General features: G+C 39.6%; 1 protein-coding gene across 1 annotated transcript in view; it reads right to left on the reverse strand.

Moving 5' to 3' along the window:
• Positions 1-24,361, reverse strand: part of ADAM22 (ADAM metallopeptidase domain 22) — a 114,998-nt gene that overhangs the window by 58,651 nt on the left and 31,986 nt on the right. The window contains exon 3 of the mRNA XM_031066827.1: positions 7,395-7,461. Coding sequence (XP_030922687.1) covers positions 7,395-7,461 — 67 coding nt within the window. The remainder of the gene's footprint in view (positions 1-7,394; positions 7,462-24,361) is intronic.

A 24,361-nucleotide genomic window follows, 5' to 3' on the forward strand; every position in this document is an offset into this window, starting at 1 on the left:
AGCAGTGGCTAGTGTTTCTCAGTCGTGGCATGCAAGTCATTTAAATTATAGTCATTTTGCTCCACTCCTGCATTTCTGTTCCAGGGAAATTGAAGCAAACATTTTAAGGGACAGCATGAAAATGCCTTGTAATCTACGCACTCTAATCTGCCACATCAGCTCACCCCAAGTCTGAAGCCAAGGTGCAAGAATGTGATTTACAAGATTACTATAAACAGAACACAACATCTACATGGATACCAATCAGTCAGCAGGACATAAAGTTCTGAGGAAAACAGAAAACAATACAACTCTGATATCCTTATTGGCTCATTATTTCTGAATGATAGAACTTTCTCTCTAAGTGAAAATTCACAGAGCTTGAGGCTGTGTCTAGAAACATTAACCTACAGTGCCAGTTTGGTATCCATAGGGAACAACAGACATGTCTAGGCAAAGCTGCTTACAGAAGTCAAGATGAAGAAAGCAAAGATGTCAAACTAAAGCCCACTGCATGGAAGCACTCCTTCAGAAGTACAGCAGCTTCTGTTTGCTTAGCTTAATTCCCCCTCAAAGGGATTTAGTTAAATCCAAAAATATACTTTTATTTTTTAATAAGAGCATCTACAAAGTGATTTGATGTTCTTTAATGTTACAGCAGTAATTAATTTCTCTTAGCCATACTCAGTCCTCATTTGGTCTGAGATTACAGAACACTTGGTTGCTACCAACCACTCTCTGGCTATGGATGCCATATGTTGTTGCAGCTCGTGGAAAATAACTCACGAGATGCCCAAGTCAGACAAGATTTTTCTGCAAGTCCAAGCTGTCCTCCTTCTGGAACAAGACAAAACTGCAGCAGAGCACTCAAGAGGTGACTCCTGATGGTCACACAGTCACTTGACTTGCCACTTCAGCAGAACCACCCACCACCACTGGGGTCCACATCCAGCGGAAATGTACTTTTTAATGTACAGTGAAATGTACTTTTTAAGTTCTGGAAGAATTCCACTTTTTGACATTTTTCCCCTGCAGGACTAGTTAAACCCACAGGATCTTAATTTTTTTTACGTCACAAAGAAAAAGGAGACAAGATAATTAAACCTTCAAAATCCTACATGAATCATGATCTGAGATTCATTCTAGTGTAGTATATTCAAAACCATGACCTGGGAATAACTCCTAATGTGGGAAACTGTTACTTTTAATTTTCTTCTCCTTGGTAGCAGAATGTATGTAAAAAGTAAGCTAGGGAGATAATCACATATTTTAAAAATCTACTGTAAATGTACATTAAAAGTGCCAGCCTGCAGGATCATTATGTCAGGCAAATGCACTATGTATGAGGGCTGATTATCTTGCCCTGGTATCCTATAGAGGACACTACATTTTCTAAACCCCAAAGGGCTTGCTTCCAGAATTCAAACAATGCTACAACAGGAAAGTGAGATATTTCTCAATGCCTACTGACTTCGTGTGACAGCATGACACTACTGGAAAAAAAAGATGGCCAGAGTAACTGAAAACACATAGAAATTTAAAAATTTTTTCAAGTCTTCATCAAGACACATTAATTCCAGCCAAAACCTACTGGAAGAAATTTGACCAATATACTCTGGGATCAGTTTGCTTCCATCCTGCCATTCCGTTCCACTACTACACTCTAATCTTCCCCTTCTTGTGGAACTTTCAATTTATGAACTTTCATTGTACAGTGCAAACACCTATAATTAGTCCCTAAGTGTAAGAAGTTGCCGTTTGCTGTATTTGTTTTTTTATTTACTCCACTGGTCAAAAGATAGTCAGTTTTCCAGCTGATTCTTCTCTGCACTGTAATGCTTCTCAATTTTGCACTGTTGGCAAATTTCATTAATATACACATTACATAAGTCATTAATGAAAACATTTGACGAGAGCACTCAGAAGATCAACCTTGCAGGAACCCCCCGCTAAACTGTGTCAGACTCACAGACTCCCCGTCAGCTCTTCTTCAGTTAGTTTACTGCTATCACTAAAAAGTAGATTATGGCCTAGATTTGTTAGTAATTTGCCATGAGGCCAAGAGAGCTCTGTTGAGGGCGCAAGAGAGAGATGTGACAACATTACAGGAACCCTTATTCAAAGTCTTCTCTCAAACAATACTGAAAATTATTTTTCTGATAACAACAGCTCCTCTAGTCTCTGGACGCAGCCAAAAAAGCTCTGCCAGAAACAGGCATATATAATTCCTGCATTATTTATGATCTGCTCCTCTTCAGTTTTCATCAGCAGGTTGTGCAAGTCTCAGGTAGATGCACGCAGAGCTCCCCACCACCCCAGCCTCCCAGGGCTGAGTCTTCCTGCACTCCCATCCCATCCTCTGCCAGCACAGCTGGCACTCTGCTATTCAAGAGAAAATGAAATCCCAAACAGGAAAGTCTGTTTACCATACAGGCTTCCCTGGCAACTGAAACACCTTCCCCTTTGGTTACAAAATGGTGAGTTACCAAAACCTGAAGAATAATAAGAAATTCTTTTCAGACAGTGAGTGCCCTTACTGGAAGATGATGGTTAGAAGCACCTTGCTATAAGACTGGAAACATAGCAGTCAATTATTAAAATGACCTGTTCACTGGTGAAGTGTTTCACCTGGCTGCACCACAAACTATTGTAGACTTATGATCAGTTTGTACCTGTGCAGATAACAACAAAATGTTGGAATGCTACTTGGATAAGGTCTCATCCTTATCTCTCAAACACAGGCACAGGTGTGCACAGCCACACACTGCCCTCGGTCAAGGGATTGTACCTTAACAACTGCTCGAGCAGACCAGACTTGAAGGAGAAAGTTTAACAGAAAAGGCAATATCTACCATATCAAGGGTACCCAGAGTGCTCTGATTTTTCAAGATTTTAATATTTTTCTCCCTTATGCATAATTTTTCCTTAAAAAGGGCATTTAAAGCCGTTCAAATGCACATCATGGCACACACTAGCCAAGGCTTTAAGCACAGCAAGGCAATGAAGAACAGTAATTCTCCTCCTTGTGCAAAAGCATTAAAATAGCTGTAAGCTACAATAACAGTCATCTTGCACACACTACTAGTCAATGCACACAACATAATGACTATTTTTGCAAGCTAACAGCTCTGCTTTGCTGTGCACCATTAAAATGCATTTGCCCCAAACCCTCCATTGGCCAAACCACAATGGTGGCCCCTCTGCTGGGACCCCCACAGAGCAGGAGGCCGTGCTGGAGCCCCCCAGCTGGACAGGATGGCTGTGGGTGCTTTGAAGAAAGCCCAGTGGGCACGGTCTGAGCTCTGCAGGGCCCAGCAGAAGGGCTCAGCACAGCTTGGCACACACAGCCATATGGCAGTCCTAACCCACAGGACAAGCCTGGCCAAAGCTCCTCTGTTAATGCTACAACAGAGAAAAAAAGTACCTAGCATTTGATATGTCTCCATTCATGTTGTTCAATGCTATCATAGGAACATGCTGCGAGGGTGAAGCAAAAAGCAGCAGTTTACACTATAAGCACTCTCACTGTAATTTTGTGCCCATAATGCACATGCTGTGCTTACACCACCACACTCAAGAGTTTCAGACTTTAAGGACTGCCTATGAAATATAGTTCCTTCTATAGTCATATTTAAACATGCCATCAAAATTTTCTGGCATTTATCTACCACATCTCTACCTGTGCAAGTTTTCTGACTGAATTATTTTCACAGCCTAATCTTTTTCAGAAAGCAATTTCCTAAGAACTCGTAGAAGTGTCCATTGTTTTGGGGGAATAGAAGCAGAAACATTTATTTCTACACACTCTGAAGAGGAAAAATGAAACATCTTATTGAGAAAATATCACTGAATAGATATCAGTTGTTTCTTCTGAGGGTGAAAAATCCAGCAATGTGAATTACCCAGCACTATAGCTGTTTTTTGCCTTTCATCTCGCTGACAGCATCAGTGACAGAATGACAACCAAAAAAGAGGGAGAAAGAGAGATAAAAGGACACACAGATATATTGCAACAACATTAGGTATACACAGGTTGAGTATTGATGTGCTATGAGCATAGGATGGTCTGGAATGACACAATCAGGAAAAGAAGGGTTTTTCTCTTTCTTATTAATTGATTATTCTCTTTGCTACCAGAGGGAATTTAGGCCAACACTTTTGCTTTCCTAGTAGAGATGTGATGTACAGTAAAGGAGGGTGTGGGGGGAAACTCTGAAATAATTTGAAAATCTAGCTCCTTCTGTTTTTCTTAGGCATTGCACACTGCTGCTGGTTTAATAAGAATGTCTTAGGTGCTGCCTAACTGTGCCAAATTAACAAGAAGCCTCCTCTCTGCAGCAGCTAAATGCTGGCATCCTGCAAAAACATTTGTAATATGTTTCACCTTCACAATGGTCTAATGGAATAATAATTATGCAGAAATCAAACGTAATGTAATTTCTTCTTATGATAAAAAGTTATGTTAAACTGAGGACTCTTGTCACAGTACAAATTCCTTTGCTACTAAAAAGTGGTATTTTTTCTGGTATAAACATTTCTCCCTTCCCCTGCCCCCCTCTCCTCTTTGAAGCATCCTCAGTAATGGTAGAAGATCCATATATATTTTACAGCACAGGAAGTTTTACTGGGAGGGAAGGAGAGGGGGAGAAGTGGCAAAAGAAGTTATCAACTCCACATTGCATATGAGCCAAGGCAGGATCCGCTTTCCAGACACATTCCCAAACTGCTGCATGTACGTACAGCTGCCTTCACACCATGCCTCAAAGCTCCTCCTTCTCCCATACTGCTGATGGCATAACAGCAGCACTGATGATTTGTGTGTCTGGGCAGTCCTCTTGCCCAGAGAAATGCAAGGGGGAATGTGTATGGATTTTAAGATACACCTCTCTGGTAAGAAGGGCAAGAACAGAAGAGGCCATTTTGCTGTATGAGCAGCTTTGCCCAAAGCCTGCAGCTGGCAGTGGATGGCAGATGGACATTTTCTTTCTGTCACTGTTTCTCCCACCAAAGCAGCAAGAGAGATGCTGCCAGGCCGCCTCTGTCTCTGCCTACAGCCCAAGATAAACTGCACAGAGATGGGTGAAGAGCAGCATGTTGAAGCAACTGATAGAAATCTGTCTCCTTTCTGAAATACCTCTTCAGCTTCTGCTTTGGAATATGCTGCAAAAAGGAGTGCATATTTTGTGGTTTCTCCATAAGTTGCACCCTTTCACTAGCTATTTTTAAATAGGTATCTAACCAATCTGCACAATCTCTAAAATCCAGCACAATAATTATGTTACCAGTTATAGTAAACAATTCCCACAGTAATCAAAGGTAATAATCACTAGCATGGAAATTTCTTATAGCTGTAATAAGATTTTCAAAACATTTGATGTAAAACCAAAGCAAACAGATACTGCCAGTCTTTTCAGAAATTATTCAACAGACAAACAGAGCTCTCAAATGAACTTACAGGCGCTCTGAAAAATACTGACTGGTCAGAGGGAACCAGATTAATTTTTAAACAGCTATTGAGCACTGAAATCAGCCTCACCCAATGTCTGGTATTAAAGTGTACTTGGTAGGCTGCACTTTTCCAAAAATCTTTTGGTATCTGAACTTTTATGAAAATGTTCCCATGACTGTGGCCACCAGGCTCTTCTGACATTTTTCACAGCAGCTGCTTCCCTCCCTGCCAATCCCACACACTCAGATGCAACAAAACAAGCAAAGACCTTACATCCCCTTTCTAGCATACTTCCATAGGATTGCTGCCTGCAGAACTCCTGGAGCAGTGGAATAGAAGGGGCAGAGGAGCCCACCTGTACAGCCCAGCCACCCCTGCCCCCCTGCCCATGGTACAGGGCAGCATGGGGAGGGAAACTCACCACTTGAGCAGCAAGCCCTCTCCTTTGTAGTGCAGTCTTTGCAGCCCCTTTCACTCCCAATTCAGCTCACCTCAAGTATCAAGCTCAATGCAGCAATGATAGTTCTCTGCTTCAGGCAGGTTTGAGAATTCTGAGCAAGGCAGTGATAGCCATCCCTGAAGGTATACCCTGACCCTGGCTCAGCATCTAAATCAAGGGGAAATAATCTCTGGGACCCTTGAGGCTCGCAGCTGTTTCGCCCAGAACATTTTCTGACCCTTCCTCTGAAAGGCCTGATCCTCCCTTCAATTAAACATTACTTAGATATGAAGAGCTGCTGATTTCAAACATTTCCTTGCTTGATTAAGGCTTGCTCATCAGGAACAATTCAGCGACAGTGATGGATTAACTTAACTAACTTGCATATACATATCTTAATGCAGACAAATGGGTTGTTTTTTCTCTTATTAATATCAGCTATTATCTTTATTTCTGCTTTGACTCATATTCTCAGCCTCAGTCAAGCAAGACTTCTTGACTGCAGAGCAGAGCTGACTGAGAAATTAGTCTTTACAATTTAATGGAACACGTATGTGTTTGCCTCAGTCTGATAATGTATGCAGACTATTATCTAGATAATAGTGGGAGAGCAGACTTCCTATTTGCAAATGACAGAAGGGAATAAACCAAAGGAAACTTGCATCTTCAGCTATCCAGTGGATAAAGGACTGCTTTGCCCATTTCCATTTCCACTTTCACATTGCAGAGATGAACACATTTATTTTGAAGTATTTAGATTATCTCAGATTTAGTGAAACAATTTGGGGGATTTCTTTTAATAAAATGTAAACTTTGAACAAAATTTTACCTAATATTTACCTCATGGGCAAATTTAGAGTTTCCATTTTGTACCACATATAATACATTTCTGAACACTCTATGTAATCTGTAGTAATTGATACAAAAATTATAGCTGACATCTACAAAATAAGTCCTAAAAAATAGAGGGTCCTCAAGAAAAATCTCCCATGTTGCATGCAAAGAATAAAATACTTCTGCAAAGGCTGTGGGACATTTCACAAAAGACAACAGCAACAAATAGCATCTTGTAGTCACTATGCCAACAAACGCACAACTTGTGACTAGATATTTAATACAATAATATTATACAATAAATATTGCTATTCTCAAATTTACAAAAGTTCATAACACACCAAACTTGAGGTTTGGTACAATGAGAAAATGCTACCTACCAAAACAAAAATATTTTCTTCAATAAGTATCAAAAGTGAAGTATACTTACTATCAAAAAGAGCTACTATGAATATATTTTTCATGGATACCATTTTGATACAAACATTAATGTACTAAATTTGACAATGGAGTGTATAGTGTATTTGCCTTGTTTAAGGCTGAAAGAGAAAACATGAAACATGCTTCCCTCAGAATAGCAAAACAAATCACTTGAAAAATCAGTTATCTCTCCTTTCTCAAAAATATGTGAGTTTTCATGAACATGAAAAGCCAAGCAAATTAAAAAAGAGAAACATAAAAAGAAATTCTTACTTTAACTTCCACTGTCCTCCCACCTTGCTCGATATGCCTCTCAAGATATTCAGAAGACAGCAGGTCACTGCAAGAAGACAAAAAAAAGAACCGTAAGCCTTGTGCATGTGTTCTTGTACTCCCTCTCAGCAAGCACTGATTAAACATTTACATTTGAAAAGGGCAAAACCTGCAGGATACTTTCCCTAAAATGTTCATAAAAATAATTGAAACAACCACGACCAATGGAGTTACACAGTGCATGGGATATACTGATTTTAACAGCAGAGAGTGGGACAAGGAAAACTATGGGGAGTTTCTTCATGGAAGGTCCAAAACCACCCACTGACACTGATTGTAATTCAAGAGACTCTTCTATTTGCTGCTAAAAGCAAACAGCACAGAAATTAGGTGAACTTCAAAAAAAAGTAAAAAAGCAGAAGGATGGGACACCAGTTGGAATCTGAGGGGAAACAGCAGCTGTGTTGGCAGGTTTCAAAGGACACAATGGCACAAAAATGACATCACCCTGTAAGGCCAACATGGTGGGCTCAGGTCCACACTGCACGGGCAGGCAAGGCTGTGGGCCCGAGGAGCTGCAGCCCAGGCAGGCTCACAGTGCAGATGAACACACTCCCTGGGAGCCCTGCAGCTTCGGCAATGCCAGGGGAAAAGGCTCTGGGCAATAGCAATCCCAGCCTCCAAGTACATAAGACTTGGAACAAACACCAAGGAGAAAAAACAATCAGACCTGAGGCAAACATATATAAATTAAATGCAGGCTGTATTTACTAAACCGTTCAAATGCTAAACCAGTCAAATTATCTTCCTCATAGTTATTTTCTAGTCAGGCAAACCACAGAATCACAGAATTGGTAAGATTGGAAGAGACCACATTATCTACATCGTAAATTTCACTAAGCAGGTTCAAAGACTACAGAATTTTACTGAGATTAAATCAGTATAAAATCTTGCTATTGTTCCACCTCAGTGACAATTAAGCTGGAAGAGATGACGAATTGGTAAAGAAAACCTGGCAAGAGGCAGGTTGGCCACTGGGGCAGGAGGCAGTGAGCATAAACCTGCTCAGCAGAAGAGGCAAAAATTTATTATTTCTCCTTCAAATAGCAAAAACCTGAGCTTGACATGAACTGACCTGATGAGGGAGGGCAGTGGCTGCTCAGCTTTCCAGACATTCATCCTGGCCAAAGAGGCAGCAGGACCATGGACATTTTTGCTCACAGAGACATTGGTGACTACCCTGAGTGAGCCCCAAGCAGGACAAAATTGGATGTATGGATCTTCCAATATCATCCCTAAAAACTGCCAGCTTGATATTTGCATTAATTACCTAGGCACAAAATGCAGGAGCATTCCAATGAAATATGCTGATCACATTAAATTGGAAAGCATGGAAAAGAAAAAAGATTGAAAAAATTCCCATAGGTAAGACCTGGATGATCTTCAGGACTGGTTATTAGAAATAGGATCAAATCCAATTGTACAAACAGCAAATTTATGCACTTATGGGCTGGAGGGAATTTCTATTAAATTTTTTGGAGGGCCTGGTTTATAAGGAAGAGAGACATGACCACACTTGTTTCTGGCAAAATGATTTGGCAGATCAATAGAATTTCTTCCTGGAAAACACAGCTGTCATCCCAGAATACATCAAAGATGTATTTCCAGTCAAACTGAGGTATGATTAATATCACTGCCCAAAGGAGACCTCTTTTCAAATACTGCAGACAGGTACTGGACAGCTTTGCTTACAAAGTTCCAGTACCTGGAAACACAGAGGGGCTCCTGAAGTCTAGCAAAAAATGGAGTTGTGAGGGAACGTGAACGCACCTCAATTTACACACCACAATACAGGAGCAACTAATTGGGCTATAGAAGATACTGGCAAAATCTCAAAGGCATAAGGGCTGTCAGTGAGCCAATGGAAATTGGATGTTTAAAAAAATACTTTGTATCTAAGTGTAAGAGACAGAGGCAACAAAATGAGGGATGCTAACAAATTTCTGAATGGGAGCATCAGTGGGACAATTGTCCATGGAGGTGGTCCTTCCTCTGACTCAGTGAGTTCACAGCTGGTCACTGCTGAAAGCAGGAAGTCTCAATGCCCCTCAGGAGCAAGCACTGAACCAACTTTGTGTCAGCACAAACTCTCATCAAAACACTCTTGGTGCCAGAGCTAACACTCATCAAAATACTCTTGGTGTCAGCACTGGCACTCATCAAGGTACACTCGGGAGGGTTCCACAAAACCATGGTTTTGCTGCATTAGGTAACTGAAATCCCTTGACAAGAGGTACAGTGAGCTCCAGAGCTGGTGCAAAGGAGGGAATGAGCAGCTCTCAATAAGGGTGAAAAAAAGACTGACTCCCTTGGCTGCTGCAGAATGAGCGTGAGCCCCTTTAATTCTGGCCAGCCCCAATATCTGTATGGATGCCTGGCATAGCCTGCAGATGACCCATTACTGAGGAGCACCTAAAAGAGATGCTGTTGTGTTACTGATTACAATACTCTTAGAAGTGAATATTAAATATTTAGGATACTCATGCCCCAAGGGAAGCTCAAAGACTTCTATAAGGTCTTGTATGCATTTTCCAGATTTAGTAATTTAGACAGATGTTCTCTTAAAATGTATTTAGTTTAGCTTGCTGAAGTTAGTGATACAGCTTCCCAGCATTGACTACGCTCTTTCAGCAGAAGTTTATGCTTCCATAACTTTAATAAAGATTTGTTTATAGCTTAGGGCTCTGCCTTTACTCTTTGTTACTTCAGGGGGACTCAGTTAAACTGATGTCATCCTCCCTATCAGATGGACACAAAGGTTTTCATGCCAAGAAAGAGGCAAGAGATTATAAAATGTAAGATAGCAAAGTAAGTATATAGTACAAAGAGAATGGCTTAACTCTGACCTTAGAGTTGTATTTGGGGGATGACAAGGAGAAACACAGGTTCTTCTCATGTGGGTCTAACAAAATTATTGCTTTTTAAAAGATACCACTGTTAATGTTTTAATGTTCTGGAAGATCATATGTTATGTTCTCAAAAATCTGGAAACTGTGTCTGGCATGAGAAAACAGACATTGATCATTCTCTGCCTTGTACAACACAGGAATTAGAAGGTAACAAAAGAGGTCAGTGATCTCAAAATTAATCCAAAAGAACCTTTTCTGGCACAGCTGCTGATTACAATGTTCAACATAGTGCAGGAAAGCATGAATGCTAGAGGTTTGTACAGGTTCAAGCTGGGAATGGACAAGCTAGTGGATGTAACTGGGAGCTGCCAAACACACAGACACTGTACCTGACTCAAAGTGTTGGAGTCCTGGAAAAGAGCTCTGGAGAAGCCTCATACATGCTTGCTCAGCTCTTCCACTTTTCCCTCACCCTTGGCCCTGGGCTACTGGGACTGGGCATCTGGCCAAGTGTCCCTCTGTCCTGGCCTGGGCTGCTCTGCCTGCACCTTGGAAGGTCCTGCTTCTCCTCAGGGTTACACAGTGTCCCATGAAATCCAGCTCCAGGGTCGCTGATGGTCAGCCAGATGCTCTTCTCCCACCCACCACCCCACTGACGGACATTCCCAGGCTGTTCAAGTTGTAATTACTTTCAAAGTAAGACAAAAGAACAATTTCTAAACAGGCCCATCCATTTTTTTTCCTCCTGTTCAGTCCTTACTTTGAGGACAAATGGGCTGGAAACAGCTGGGGAGCTGCTGGCATTCCCACCCCTCTCAAGGTCTGTCACAAGCGCCTTGATTCCTGAAATGATCCTGTCTGGAAGGGAAACGCCGCAAGGCCACCTGCCTGCACTCCTGGGGACTGAGAACACAGCTTGCAAACAGACCACAGATCTGAAATGTAGAGACATGTTTAAAGCCTATCCTCAGCAACATGGCAGGATATGTCTGAGAATATTTTATCAGCAGAAAAACCCATAAATGAAGCCATGATATGCTTTATTATTATGATTCACAGCGCTGAAAATATCATAAAAACCACAACACTCTTGCAGATCCAATAATGCAACCAATGCTATTAAAAACTAAGCTACAAACTAACCATTATACACAAACTTAAAAACTCTGGCCAGAAGGTATCACCTCCTAGGTGGAGTCATGTTTTGTCTACAGTAACAGTACAGCACAGAACTGCATCATTTTAATAGAAGGCCTTCCTTTACAACCAACAAAAATCTGGATTAAAATACTTGTGACACATGATTAAAATTATTTAAGCAAGATAAGACAATAAGCATTAAAATAATATGCATTTCAACATAAATAAATGCACACTTTCCTATGCTATAATTTAACTTGCCTGCCGATCTATCCTAGAAACCATCTTTGTCAGCTTAAGTGGTAGTTTTAGTATTAATTATAAATAAAACTGGCATGTTAAAAAAAAAGAACAGATTGTGAAAAAAAATCTTAGAAACACAAGGGATGAAAAAATTACAGAGAAAAACCACCAACACTCTCATTGACAATATTGCAGAATGAGATTTTCAGAAATATTTGCTGAGGCATTGGTACAAAATTTTGAAAAGGCATGGAAATAAACTGCATATGTTAATACCTAAAAATAAAATATTTCACAGGAAAAAAAGCACATGTGATCTGTTGCTTTTACAAGGAAAAACACTGCGACACTAATAATGGCAATTCTGTTGTCAGAGGTTTATTTCAGTGTACACAAATTAAGTAGTGTCATTTTGTTTACAGCAGCAGCATTTTTAAGGCATTATCTAACGTCCATATGAGCCTATCCCATCCAGAGTCACTAGCATAAGGGCCAGAACAAACAAAAAAAAAACAATAGAAAAATCCTCTTTGCTCTTCCAACCTTCCCAGTCACAACAGTACACAAGAGGCATAAGCTGGATGAATTTTATTACAGAATAGGCCCCCAACTAAGGAAATTATCCTTATCCAAGATGATGCACATACATGCACCTAAATTCTACCTTGAATCAACAGTTTGCCAAAATGAAGCTGGGATTGGGAACCCATGAAAATAGATTGGCTTTGGATATAGATGGGTTCCCCAGCAGAAAGAGGCTGCTCTAGGAAGAAAAAAAGGTTAAAAAACGTGGTGGCAAGACAAAAGGGGACAGAACAGGTCAAGTGTTTAAAGAAACATAGAGAAAAAACAAGATATTACAAATCACTTCAAGTCAAAACAGGAAAAAAAGAGGTGATTAAAGATGTTTTTAAAAGGAAGAGGTTTGCATGGAGAAAAACCTGGGAATTACCCCTGTAAATTTAATAGAAACTTTTCAAATAGAGAAGGAAAATGCCTATCACCAGCTTGTGAACAAAAATTAGCTCTCAGATTAAAGAGACTGAAAAGCCTAACAGTTACAGAAGAAAGAGCAGAAATTAAAGGGCTCTCTTTAGAGGCCGTAGGAAGAATTTAAAAGTTAAGAAAGGTAGAAATAAAGGGAGTTCATAAAAATAGTACTATAATGTATCTTTGCAGTGTCAGTGTTATAAATAAAGAAATGACTGGCTTCATGATAATCTGGTATCATTGCTGTGTCTCCTTGAACACTGTAGAAATTCTTTACCATTTATTCACCCTCACTTGTCTCCACAGCTCTCTATTATGTACACCTGAAATTTCAGATTAAATATGATGCCAGACAAGAACATCAAGTCAGAGATCTGAGGGAAGATGCATTACTGAAAAGGAAGACAAGGTTTTAGTTGAAATCAGCAGAAAGGTCTGGATGGGTCGAATGCCAGCAGGAAATTATCAACAGACATATGGAGACCTTCAAGAGAAAAGAACAGGTTCAAGGAAATGATGGAGACACTGATAAGAGATAGATGCCACATCAACTGCACAATTAATGCTAGCCCTGGGGCAGAGCCAGCTGTGAGAAGGAAGCCTCCTGCAACATCATGCTTGAGAGGGCCGCAGTAAGAGGAATGGGCACTGTCAGAGTGCCAGGCACATGAAGATGAGGAAGCTTCCCACAAAGTGAAATATTCTCCCCCAGTGGTGTTCATCCCCTAACAATTATTAAGAGAAATATTAGCTATGGAAGGAGTAGCTATCAGAGGACTTTTACACCAAGAAAGATAAGGCAGGTTGATTGTCATAAAACAAAGAGCGAGAAAGTGGAAAACCGGATGAGAGGGAACAGAATGGATGTTTCTGTCAGTCAGTAAGAGTACAAAGGACAATTTGTATTATCTTGCATTACACTCTAGTCCTGGAACATTTTCAGTATCAGCCATGAGCTAACTAAAACATGCAGCAAGATAAACTCAAAAAAGCCACTTAGCTGGCAGATTTCTGTATCTCACTACACGGGATACTTTAATTCTCCTTTATCCTCATGCCTACAAAGAAACCTCTCTGTTCGTACATGATCTTGCTTTCCATTTCAGGGGGGATTAGCTATCTCCATACTCTATGAACCAATCTGTTTTAATAGCCACAGCTCTGAAACTTTCATCTGCTCCTTCCCATCAAAAGAATTGCTGAATTTCTTTTTATGTGGATGGCTAATTTAATTAATGACTGTATCTGTTAAGCTAGCCAAATGGACTAATCAATCAGAATTAGATTGCTTCTCATAGATACAGCAGCAATTTTCAGAGTGTCTACTCAGAGGAAGGAAAAAAGTACTGAGAAAAACAGCCACTTCTTGTCTACAAAATTGAAGTTTCACCCCTTTTTAAAATATTCTTACTGTACTTTTCTGTCCTTGTTGCAGCTAATATGAAAGGGAGAATGGACTAAGAAATTTCTTATTTTTTCTACTCCTACTTAACTATTTAAGGCTTTCTTCAAAAAGAAATTAGGGACTTAAGAATGGGTTAAGTTCTTAAAGGATTATACACAAATGCTAAATAGTACCCACTCTGAGTCCTTTCCTGGAGCTTAATTTCACATTTCACAAAATTACACAACTTGAATCTCTGATTATTTCTTCCAAATACTAACATTTGCTCACGTTTTTTTTCCTCTCCAGGGCTTCTCACTTAGATCCCTAATGCCATCTGACTTGAACATACACTTAGTCCTTTATCCCTTAATAGCTACTGTGCCTGCAGGACAGGATAGTAACTGCCCTGCAGCCTAGCACAGACACAAACTGCAGAGCAGCTCTGCAGCCCTGAGCAGGGCCTCCACCTCTGGCTTTAGAGAAGAAGTCTCACAGTTCTGGCTTACAAACACCATGTGTTTCATTTGTGAACTGGCTCTGTTTCTTGATGGGAAAAGGTTTAAGCAGGTTGAAAGCATTCTTCCTTAGTTTTACCAGATTTCTATTACACACATGGCCCCTATTACTAGCATAGAAAAGGAGAGAGTACACAACAATAGATGCAAGGAAAACCTGTGAAGCAACAGCAGTGGCAGGAAGGCTCAGGCTGGTATGAGCATGTCCTGCTGGACATGCCTTGTGCACATGAACTGCACCTGAAATACATCCAGAGCCATTCTACAGTGCCATTCCCCATCTGCAGTTACCACACCAGGGACTTTTTGGCCTGTCCTTCACAATGTTTGCAATTCAGTCTGAACTCCTCTATCTAAAGGACTGTATGGGCAATTTTGTAAGAATGTAAAGATGAATAGATACTGCTTGCATTTTCCAGGGGAAAAGACTCACCTGAGTCTTGTATTTAATATCTGCAGCTAGGAAGAGACATACTTACAAACTAACCATTTACTCACATCACCACAAGTTTCTTACCACTATGTTTTAAGGAAATCTTAATAAAGCTCCCTAGCACACCAAACTAAGAGCAAAACATAACTAAAGTAGCTCCAAAATCATAATTTCAGGTTCTGTTTTTTTATGGAAACTTAAATATTAGCAATATTTTAACTCTATTTCTTGCATTAATATTAGAATATAGGAATTGGCAAATAGCATCTGATATGATATATAACAAATAGGGATTTTTAAAGTAAGGCCTAATGAAATATTATGTGGCACAAGAACTGCAAAGGTCACAAATTCAACATGGCAGTTAATTCATGCTGCTGGTGATGGAGAGATGGTGATTACAGTCTTCTCTTTCAGACAACAGAGAGATTTAATCCAATGTACTAACGAGGAATCTGCACACACACACACACACACACACACACACACACACACACACACACACAGCCTTCCCAGTATCCATGGGAAGACACAGCTACTCAAGATACCCTAGCACTAAATAAGAGACTTTAACAAGCAGAAAAAGCAGACAGCTAGTTCTTGCAAGATTCTTGTCAGGCAGAAAGGTGAAATGGGATTTTTCTAGCTCTAAACTTCTGTTTTCACAGGCAGAGCTGAAAGCAGTCTGGGCAAGGTTCACTTTGCTACTCATCCAGGAGCTTTCCTGACAGTAATGATGGCAATGCAGGTGTCAATAAAACCTCACTCTTTTTTTTGTTGATGAATAATTTACACCAGTATTTATTCAAGCAATCACTTCTTTTTTTCTTACAGAAATTTCAGAAATCCTATTAAAATGAGCAGGTATTTTTAGAATCTCACTACAAAGTAGTTTCCTCAATGCCTTTCTGCTCATGCATTTGCTACTTATAAGTCAGGATAAAAACAGTTAATTTTAGTATTTGAGAGGATGGTAAATCATTAAGAAAGGGAAGAGGAATGCACATGAGAAGCACAGGCTATACATTTCCCCGCACAAAGTTACTAGTAAGGTCTGCTCCTGGTTTTTAATATGCCTCTTCATATAGCCAAGCTGTTTTATACTACACGGAAAATCATTTCCCAACTCACTTGTGATTTCAACCACGTTTCAATCCAACTCTCTGTGTATTGTCCATAAAGGCTATCTTGAAAGAGAAAAACTGAAAAATGGAATGTGTAAGTATTATACATGGCCCCAGCATGACTTCATGCTATTAAAAACAAGTGCACACACTTTGTACAGGACACCTGTCATCATTTAGTGAAAGAACTTTATTAAATATTTTTATTTGGTAGCTTACTTCAAGATTTGCCCTCACATTATAGTTACACATGCTCTTGCCCAGGAGCAAATTTATAAATTTTCCTGCACTCATGAACATTTCCATTATGCTCTCTCAAGTATTTGCACAATACAAACACTGAGTCCTCCACGTACTGCTCCTCCAGAGAGTCAGCACTTCCCTCACTACTCAAATGCTGTAAAGTATCTGTTTGGTTTGGGTGCCCAGTCTGAAACTTGACAGCACATATATTGCAGAAATACAGTGTCTTTTTCATCTGAACACATTTCAGATGTGTCCTGCTCTGTGCTGCAGTCTGGACAACTCTGGAGCTCTTGAAGCTCTTCAGAGCTGATCCCAAGTGTCCTCCTCACGGTACCTGAAGAACAAGGAACTGTCACTACAGAAAAGGGTGAAGGCTTCAGTCTCAGTTTGTCCAGAGCCATGCAGAAAACCCCTGTCAAAGTGACCAGGCATCACCAGTTGCTTTGCCCAAACACAATTTCCAAACCAGTAACAGGAAAACGGGGCTGTCCAGCAAACCACCTCATTGCCAGCACAGCTTTGCTTCACCCCCAGGCTGCCTTACATTGACAACAAACAGTGCATAATTACAGAAATAAAATTTTAAAAATTAAGGTGCAGAAAATAGGAATACAAAGGGGCCAAATTATGCTCTGCCTCAGCTTCTGCCTTTTATCACCTTCTTCCAAACTCCCCCTCACCATACCTACCTCCCTCTCCCTGGTCACATTCCTACACCTCCTTTACTCCCCAGCCCATCCATGACACTGCTTCCTACCTCTGATGATGCCAAGAAAGACCAGAAAAGGAGTCAGTATCTCTTCAACAGAGATACAGTTTGGCACTAACATTGAACACACCCTTCTTAAAATGTGCACCCTTAATGACAGTAAAGCTTTCTCCCACTGTGCCATTATTTCTTTTATAAGCACTTAGGACTATCACCCCCCTAACACTCACGGTTACCTGCTGCTTGAACTTTGCATTTTGTCCTGAATATTTGAAAGGTTGCATGCCCCAATAATCTTTTATGCAATAGTCACCAAGAATCATTTCTTTTAAACAGCATGGTTTTTATATATGGAGTATTCACATAAATAGATCAAAAAATTATAGAGAAGTTTCAGATTTTTGTTAATCTAGTGATTGCTTCAACTGTTGAAGTACCTGAGATATTTCAGTGAAAAAAGACCAGAAATAAAGGTTACCACTACTTTTATGTTCACTCACAAAAGATGTTAACTATAAAAAAGGGTATACCTAAAAATAGTTTCCATTTAAAACATTACAAACCTTAAATCTAGGAACTAGATTAGTTTCCAGAAACTATTCTGAAGAAGAAAATGTGATAGAATTTCAAAAAGACAGAAATGGGCTTGAAACTCTAAGACATTGAAAAAGCCTCTTCTTGGTAGAGGGGCTAAGAAAAAATGAGTCATGACATGAAGAACATCTTCAGTGACAGGCAATATAAAGAGCAAGAAGCTGAAACTAATTCCTGTAGCACTATAATGTCGCTATTTTGATAAAGAAGGTCAATTTTAATAGCATGGGTCATTGTGGGGATCAGAAGTCAAAGATCTCACTCTTCAGTTGTGGGTGAACCAGGATTTTAGCCTGAAACTAAACAAAAAAATCCAATCGCACAGTTGAGAGAGACAAGGAAAGAAGTTTCTTGAAGAAGCAGGCTGCATTACTGGGAAAATATCTCAAAATATCCACACATGACAAATGACACAAAAGCTTGTGAAATAAAATTCACGGCACATCTTAAAAATGAATGAAGAGTGGGAAGACAAGAGTCCCTTAACCACTGAATCCTCAGGAGCCAGATTCTGAGACAACACTAATCACTTAACTCCAGTCCAAGAAATTATCACAGCTCCCTCAAACTTACAATTATCAATCTTCATTTAGGATACACAACTACAAGAGTACAGCTAGCTTCAGAGAAGCAAAAAATCCATTTCCTAATGCTGTTCCAAGTCAAATCTGTCTGGCTTGCCAGATGGCTCTGGCATTGCTGATGACCCAGCAGGTTACTTTGCCTCCCTGTGTGTTACCTACCAGTAAATAATCCTCTCTAAACTCAAAAGGCTCTTCAATTTGAAGAAAGAATGGAGTGAGAATGGGGGGAATGTGATAGAGGTTTACAATATCATGTGAGCCATAAATTAATGCAAAGCTGTTATTCTCCTAATTCCACATTAGTAAAATAGGGAAGTACTTGAAGAAATTAGAAGGCCAATTTAAAACAGATCAAAGAAAGCACTATGTCACACAAGTTGTGAATCTCTGCACAGGAAGCTGCACAGGCTAGCAGTGTCAGAAGGTATCTCTGAAAGGGACTCAAGTCATGGACACTGAGTCCATAAACAGGTGCTTTATAAAAGGCACACACAGGGATGTGCCTTCTGGCACCTCCAATCAAACAGTCATGCATGTTATGGGGGTGAGTGGAATGGAACCTGAAAGTGGCCCAGCACATGTGCTCTTTCACAGCATTCCCTATTTCCAGTGCCAGGACAGATGGACCGTTGGTATGATGCAGTTTTATTCCTTTTGTGTTTAATCACTGTCACTGTTTCTTAGGGTGAAATAAACACAGTAATTTGGTATTTTAAATTTACTTTTCTATCCAAATTCATTTTATGAAACTGAGAGAAAATGCATTTGTGCTTACAGGATGCAAATTATTTTTCCACCTGTTAGTACAGGATTGCTTTTAAATTCAAGGTTCATATGCACATCATGTAACCTACAATAGGTGTACCAAGCAACAGTGACCAGCATCACCCTGCTGGCTGCATCCACTGCAGAGACTGCTCCACATCTGTAACTGGAGATCCATTTCTGTAAATGCAGCTATGACAGTTCTCCATCTTTTGCTTCATGGATGGGACTACAGTACAATTCCTACTGACAATCCTACAGCAAAACTCCTGCAGGTTCAAATATCTCTCCCTTTTCTTATCATAGGTCTCTCATTCTTCATACCTTAAGACAAGCTTTATTCCTCTATATACAAAACTCCTCATATTCACACCCCTCAAGACAACAAAATTCTGTATTATGACCAGTTATGCTGGTAGGTGGCATAACTTGACTGGTTTCGAAGTAGTAAGGGAACAGGATTAAAACCTTGGTGATCATACATCCACCTAAATTGGTGCATTGATTGGTAAAAGAAGTTAAAAATAAAATTCTGGAGTTTGTAGCTGGTTCAGTCACACAGCATTGGTACAAGTTCTCATTTGACTGATGCTCTGCTGCTACCATCAACCTCTTCTACACACACAAGCATTTGTGTGTGTGTGTGTATATATATGTATATATATCTTAAATATATATACACACACAGAGCTCCTCCATATGCTATATATCCATATAAATATATATAGAATAGAGTTTACATCCCTAGGAGGCATCTGTCAACAATATACTATGCATGAGACATCCAATCTGCTTATTTGTTTTCCCTTGCTCCTTCACCACACCTTTTCCCTATCCCTTTATTCTCATCTTTCATGTCATCTTCTCTTAAATCAGGACCAGCCCATAGTCCTGCAGAACTGTTGGGAGAATTCTAGCTCAAAATTCTAATGGTTAGAAAACAGTAAATCACATGTTCTCTTTCCTGACTCAAACACAAACCAAATTTGTTTATCCTGCATACCTACCACTGTGTCTAATATGCTAACAGACATTTTCAGCACTTGACATGATTTATTCAGTCATGCTCAAAAATAAACCACCTCTAACTTCTCATGCTGCCACCTAAGCCATGGTTTAAATCTCAGAATACATATCCCAGGATGGAAAAACTAGCAGGTCAGAGCAGATCCACCTATATTGAATACTTCCCACTGAGTTTTAAATCAGAATCACCACCTCCTTACATCTCCAGAATGCTTGCCACAATGAAGCAAGCTTATGATTCCAGCAGAGATTCAATTTTTTCTTTTTTGTGATAATGCTAATCCTTATGACTATTTTGTCTTTTCCTGTACCCTCTCATGTTCCAGCTATGGTATGACTATAGATAGAAACATTATATGCCCATTTATAATGAGAATAGATTTCTAAGAAATATCTTATTTATTATTATCTATTAATCTTATCTATTTTTATCATGAAGTATTCTCTTCAGGATGAAAAGGGATCTTCATACTTGAGCGGGCCAGTTCCAATCACTACTTTTCAAAGAAATAACCTCTTCATTTAGAGGTTACTTATGTATTCCTTTTTCTGTTCCAGGACTGTCATATTTTCTGTAGTTCAGGCTGTGCACCTGACTTTTCAGATCTGGGCATTCTTTTCAAGCTGGCAACTATCTGGCATCAAACAGTTACATTTTGAAGGTGGCACAGCAAACACTACAGTGATGGTGTAAAGTGCATCCTACAGGAGCCGATGAAGTGTGCAATCAATTCCAGCAAATACAGAAGCAAGAAGGAACATATTCTGCCATTCTGGCATATGTCTTTTTTTCCTTCAAAGGGCTCCAAGTTAATGTCTTTCCAAACAGCTGAATAAAACCAAGAAGAGTTAATTTTCACAAAGCATAACCAGCTTGTCCAGTAAAAATAAAATAAAAAAATCTAAAGGTGCAGAACAGCTGCAGACCCTTTTAAATGCTACATAGCAGCATGTTAGAAAGCCTTGAAAGAACACAGAACTGCCCTGAAGAACCCGGAAGAATTTATTGCCCCTCAGATCCCTTGACTCTAATCCTGAATGACTCCTTCCATGCAGCACCTCATCACAAGGCCTCTAACAGCCTCCTCAGCAAAGAGACAGGGAATAGAGACCTCAGTGTCACCCCTGAAAGCCACCATTCCTCTTTGCAGTCCTGTCCTTTTGCTCATCCAAGGGTCCACTCGCAAATCCAGCTGTGGGATGTGAAGCACAGCTGGGCAATGGGGTCTGGCTGGGAGCACACCTGGCTCTGCAGAGCCATCCCTTCAGCCAGGACATGGTCACGTGCAGGTGGCTCTAGCTGTCACCTGCCTCTGAACATAGAGCTGCCTCTAATTAAAATTTTAATTCAGCGAATGACGAGTCTGAATTTGACCAAGCATTTTTACAATGAACCTACTTTCAAATCTCCTGTCATCTTTGCTTGGCAATCTCAGTGATGTGCTCACACTGTTCTAACAAAAGAACTGCTCCAGCTCTTCACTTGTCCTCATCCTGAGGTAACCCAGTGTCCTAAAGGAACCTCTGCAGCAGAACAAAGATATAGAAGGGTTTTTCTAAAAAGACAAGGAAGCCATCCTCCCCTTTTTTCACTCAGCTGAGCCATGGGGAAACCAGCTGGGAGGTTGGTCCCTCTGGTATGCCCTACTCCACAATCAGCAGAAAGAGAAAAAGAGAGAGAGAGAGAGAAGTTGTTCACAAAGGCAAGACATTACCCTCCCACCAGCCTCCTGCCCTGACCACCCTCTGCAGGAGCCCATGCTCTCCCTGCTGGCTACAAATATCCTGGGAGATTCACTTCCTAATTTTGGCATCTCTGAAAATCAGGTGGGGGAATACTCTGGGAATACAATTCAGCACCTCAGCGGAGAACTCAAGAGCCTCTCACAACAGTGCTCATCTGTTCTTAAGGAACATCATGTGTGGTTTCGACAACAATAATTTAGATAAAGGGCACCACAGGTTATACCTTCAGCTCACACTGACAAGCATACATTCAAGACTGTATTCTCCTTTTCAGTACAAAAATGTATAAGAATATCCTTATTATCATCCTTACTGCGTATTTATAGAATCTTGCTCAGTACTTTAAATTATTTATGTTTCTAAAAATAATTCTCCTAACATGTCATGTATTGCTTATAATAAAAGCTAGATTTAAGACTCAAGTTCTAGAGCACAATGAATTGATTAAGCAATCATTAGGGACACTAATGTGGCTTGCAGAGCAAGAAAAAACCTTCCAAAAGCTCCACATAATACTGTAGAATTTAATTCTGAGATAAAATATAAATTAGAGCTAACCAACCTCCACAAATTCTAATGGTTTTTAAGTTAGAAAACATACAGGGTTATACATATTTTTATATGCCCAGACTTCTTTTTTCCCCCCTCAAAAAAAACAGAGCCAGATATATTTACAATTCTACTACCAATTAATAATTTCTGTATGCTTTTTCATGGGAATATTTTCAGTACATCTGGTAACAGTGCTAGTACAACTGAAATCTGAGCACTCTATCTTAATATTTGGAGATGAGCATTAAACTGCAATTCACAAAAATAAATATAGCTGTTTCTTCAATCACAAAGACTCAGGCATGGATGAATATTTTCTTCCAAGATTATTGACTCTGCACATAGCTATCAGTGTTTGGGAAGGGATGATGTAATCTCAAACACTGATTGCCCTAATCAGAAACTTACAAAAAAGAGAATTCAGAAGTAAAGTGACTAAGTTTAAGCAACATTTTCACAGGAATAAATGCATTTTCCCTTTACATTTGTTTTCCTTATGGACCAGCAATGTGTTATGGTGGAATCAACTCTGCTGTATAGCAGGTAGAGAATTAGAGTGTAAGGACAGATAGCAAGATGTCTAAGACACCTCTGAAAACATTTTTTAAAAAGTGCTGGCCAGGAATTTCCAACAAATGGTTTTACACCAGAAAAGTTCCTCCAACTTTTCCAGTGTGAAACCTTAATCCAAAATGTAACAGTTAAAACGATTTTTCCCCCTCCAGAAAGTACTTCCATGTAGCCAAAGAACCGACTCTGTACACTCACAGTCAAAGCCCAGATTTGCTTGATTCAGACCAAGGAGTATAACTGGAGTATCTCTAAAAAGATGTGTAACCTAATCATTGCTTTTCAGACTACACTTGGAATGTAATCAACTCCATCAGTTCTACTCTGTGCCATGCAAGTGATTCATTGGACCAAAGGAAACAAAAACAAGACTAACTGGAAAATGTTGGCATGTCTGAGATACAACAGGCTTTGCTTTAAGTCTCCTGGACTTACTGTCAGCTCTCTTCCCTCTTTGTTCCCAAATTGACATTTTCTGTCAAGAACTTACACATGAGATATTTTGAGCTGCTAAGCATTCATTATATTCATTAACAAAGCACTCTTGAAAACATAGCACTATTGAAAATCGGTTCATTATCCAGAACCAGCATTGTGCATTTCAGATTGATATTTTTTGCCAAGAATATGTCAGTGTTAAAACACTCAAAACGAGAATATGGATGTGTAAGGGAACCCTAAAGATACACCCAAGTTTAAAGGAAAATTATTTTGTGGGAAAACATGGTTACCCCAGTGGCAGATGGGAGATGCACTGCAGAACAGGCAGATTCCAGCTCTTCCAACATCTGTATCATCACCTTACTGAGTTCAGACTTTACACAACAGTTTGTATTTTGGTTAGAGTGCAGAGCGAAGACCTGCTACACCTTCTGCATTACAAGAAGTGCCTGTCATCACTGAAATCTACTGACATTACACTTTCTTATGTAATATTCTTAAGGGAGAGAAATCTTAACAGAGCAGGACCATTTTCTAAATACAATAGGCTTCCTCTTCATTGAGGCTCACAGTCACTGGGGTATAGACAAATTTCTCATGGAGAATTCCACCATTTCCACAGTTTATTTCATTTTGGTAGAATAAACCCTACAGCTTTTTGTTGTAGAAGACATGAAAAATAACACTGAATTTATCCAAATATATATGGGCTTCGTTTTTTGTATTGAAATTGAGTTAAAATCTCCTCAAACAAAACTCAATTTAACACCAATAACACGAGCAAACTCCTGAAATACAATGATATATTATCTGCTAAGTCTTAAGCCATATGTACAAATAGTATGAAATTAACACTATTTAAACAAATTAAAAGTAAAGTAGATGTGTTCTCCCTTAACTCAAAAATCCATTTCACTTTTTTAACAGTTTGCAGCCTAAAATGCTCTTTGAAGTTCAATAATTCATTTGCAGAATTAATATATAATATCAGCA

Source organism: Geospiza fortis, unplaced genomic scaffold, assembly GCF_000277835.1.
Source record: "Geospiza fortis unplaced genomic scaffold, GeoFor_1.0 scaffold138, whole genome shotgun sequence".
In the NCBI taxonomy this organism is placed as follows: domain Eukaryota; kingdom Metazoa; phylum Chordata; class Aves; order Passeriformes; family Thraupidae; genus Geospiza; species Geospiza fortis.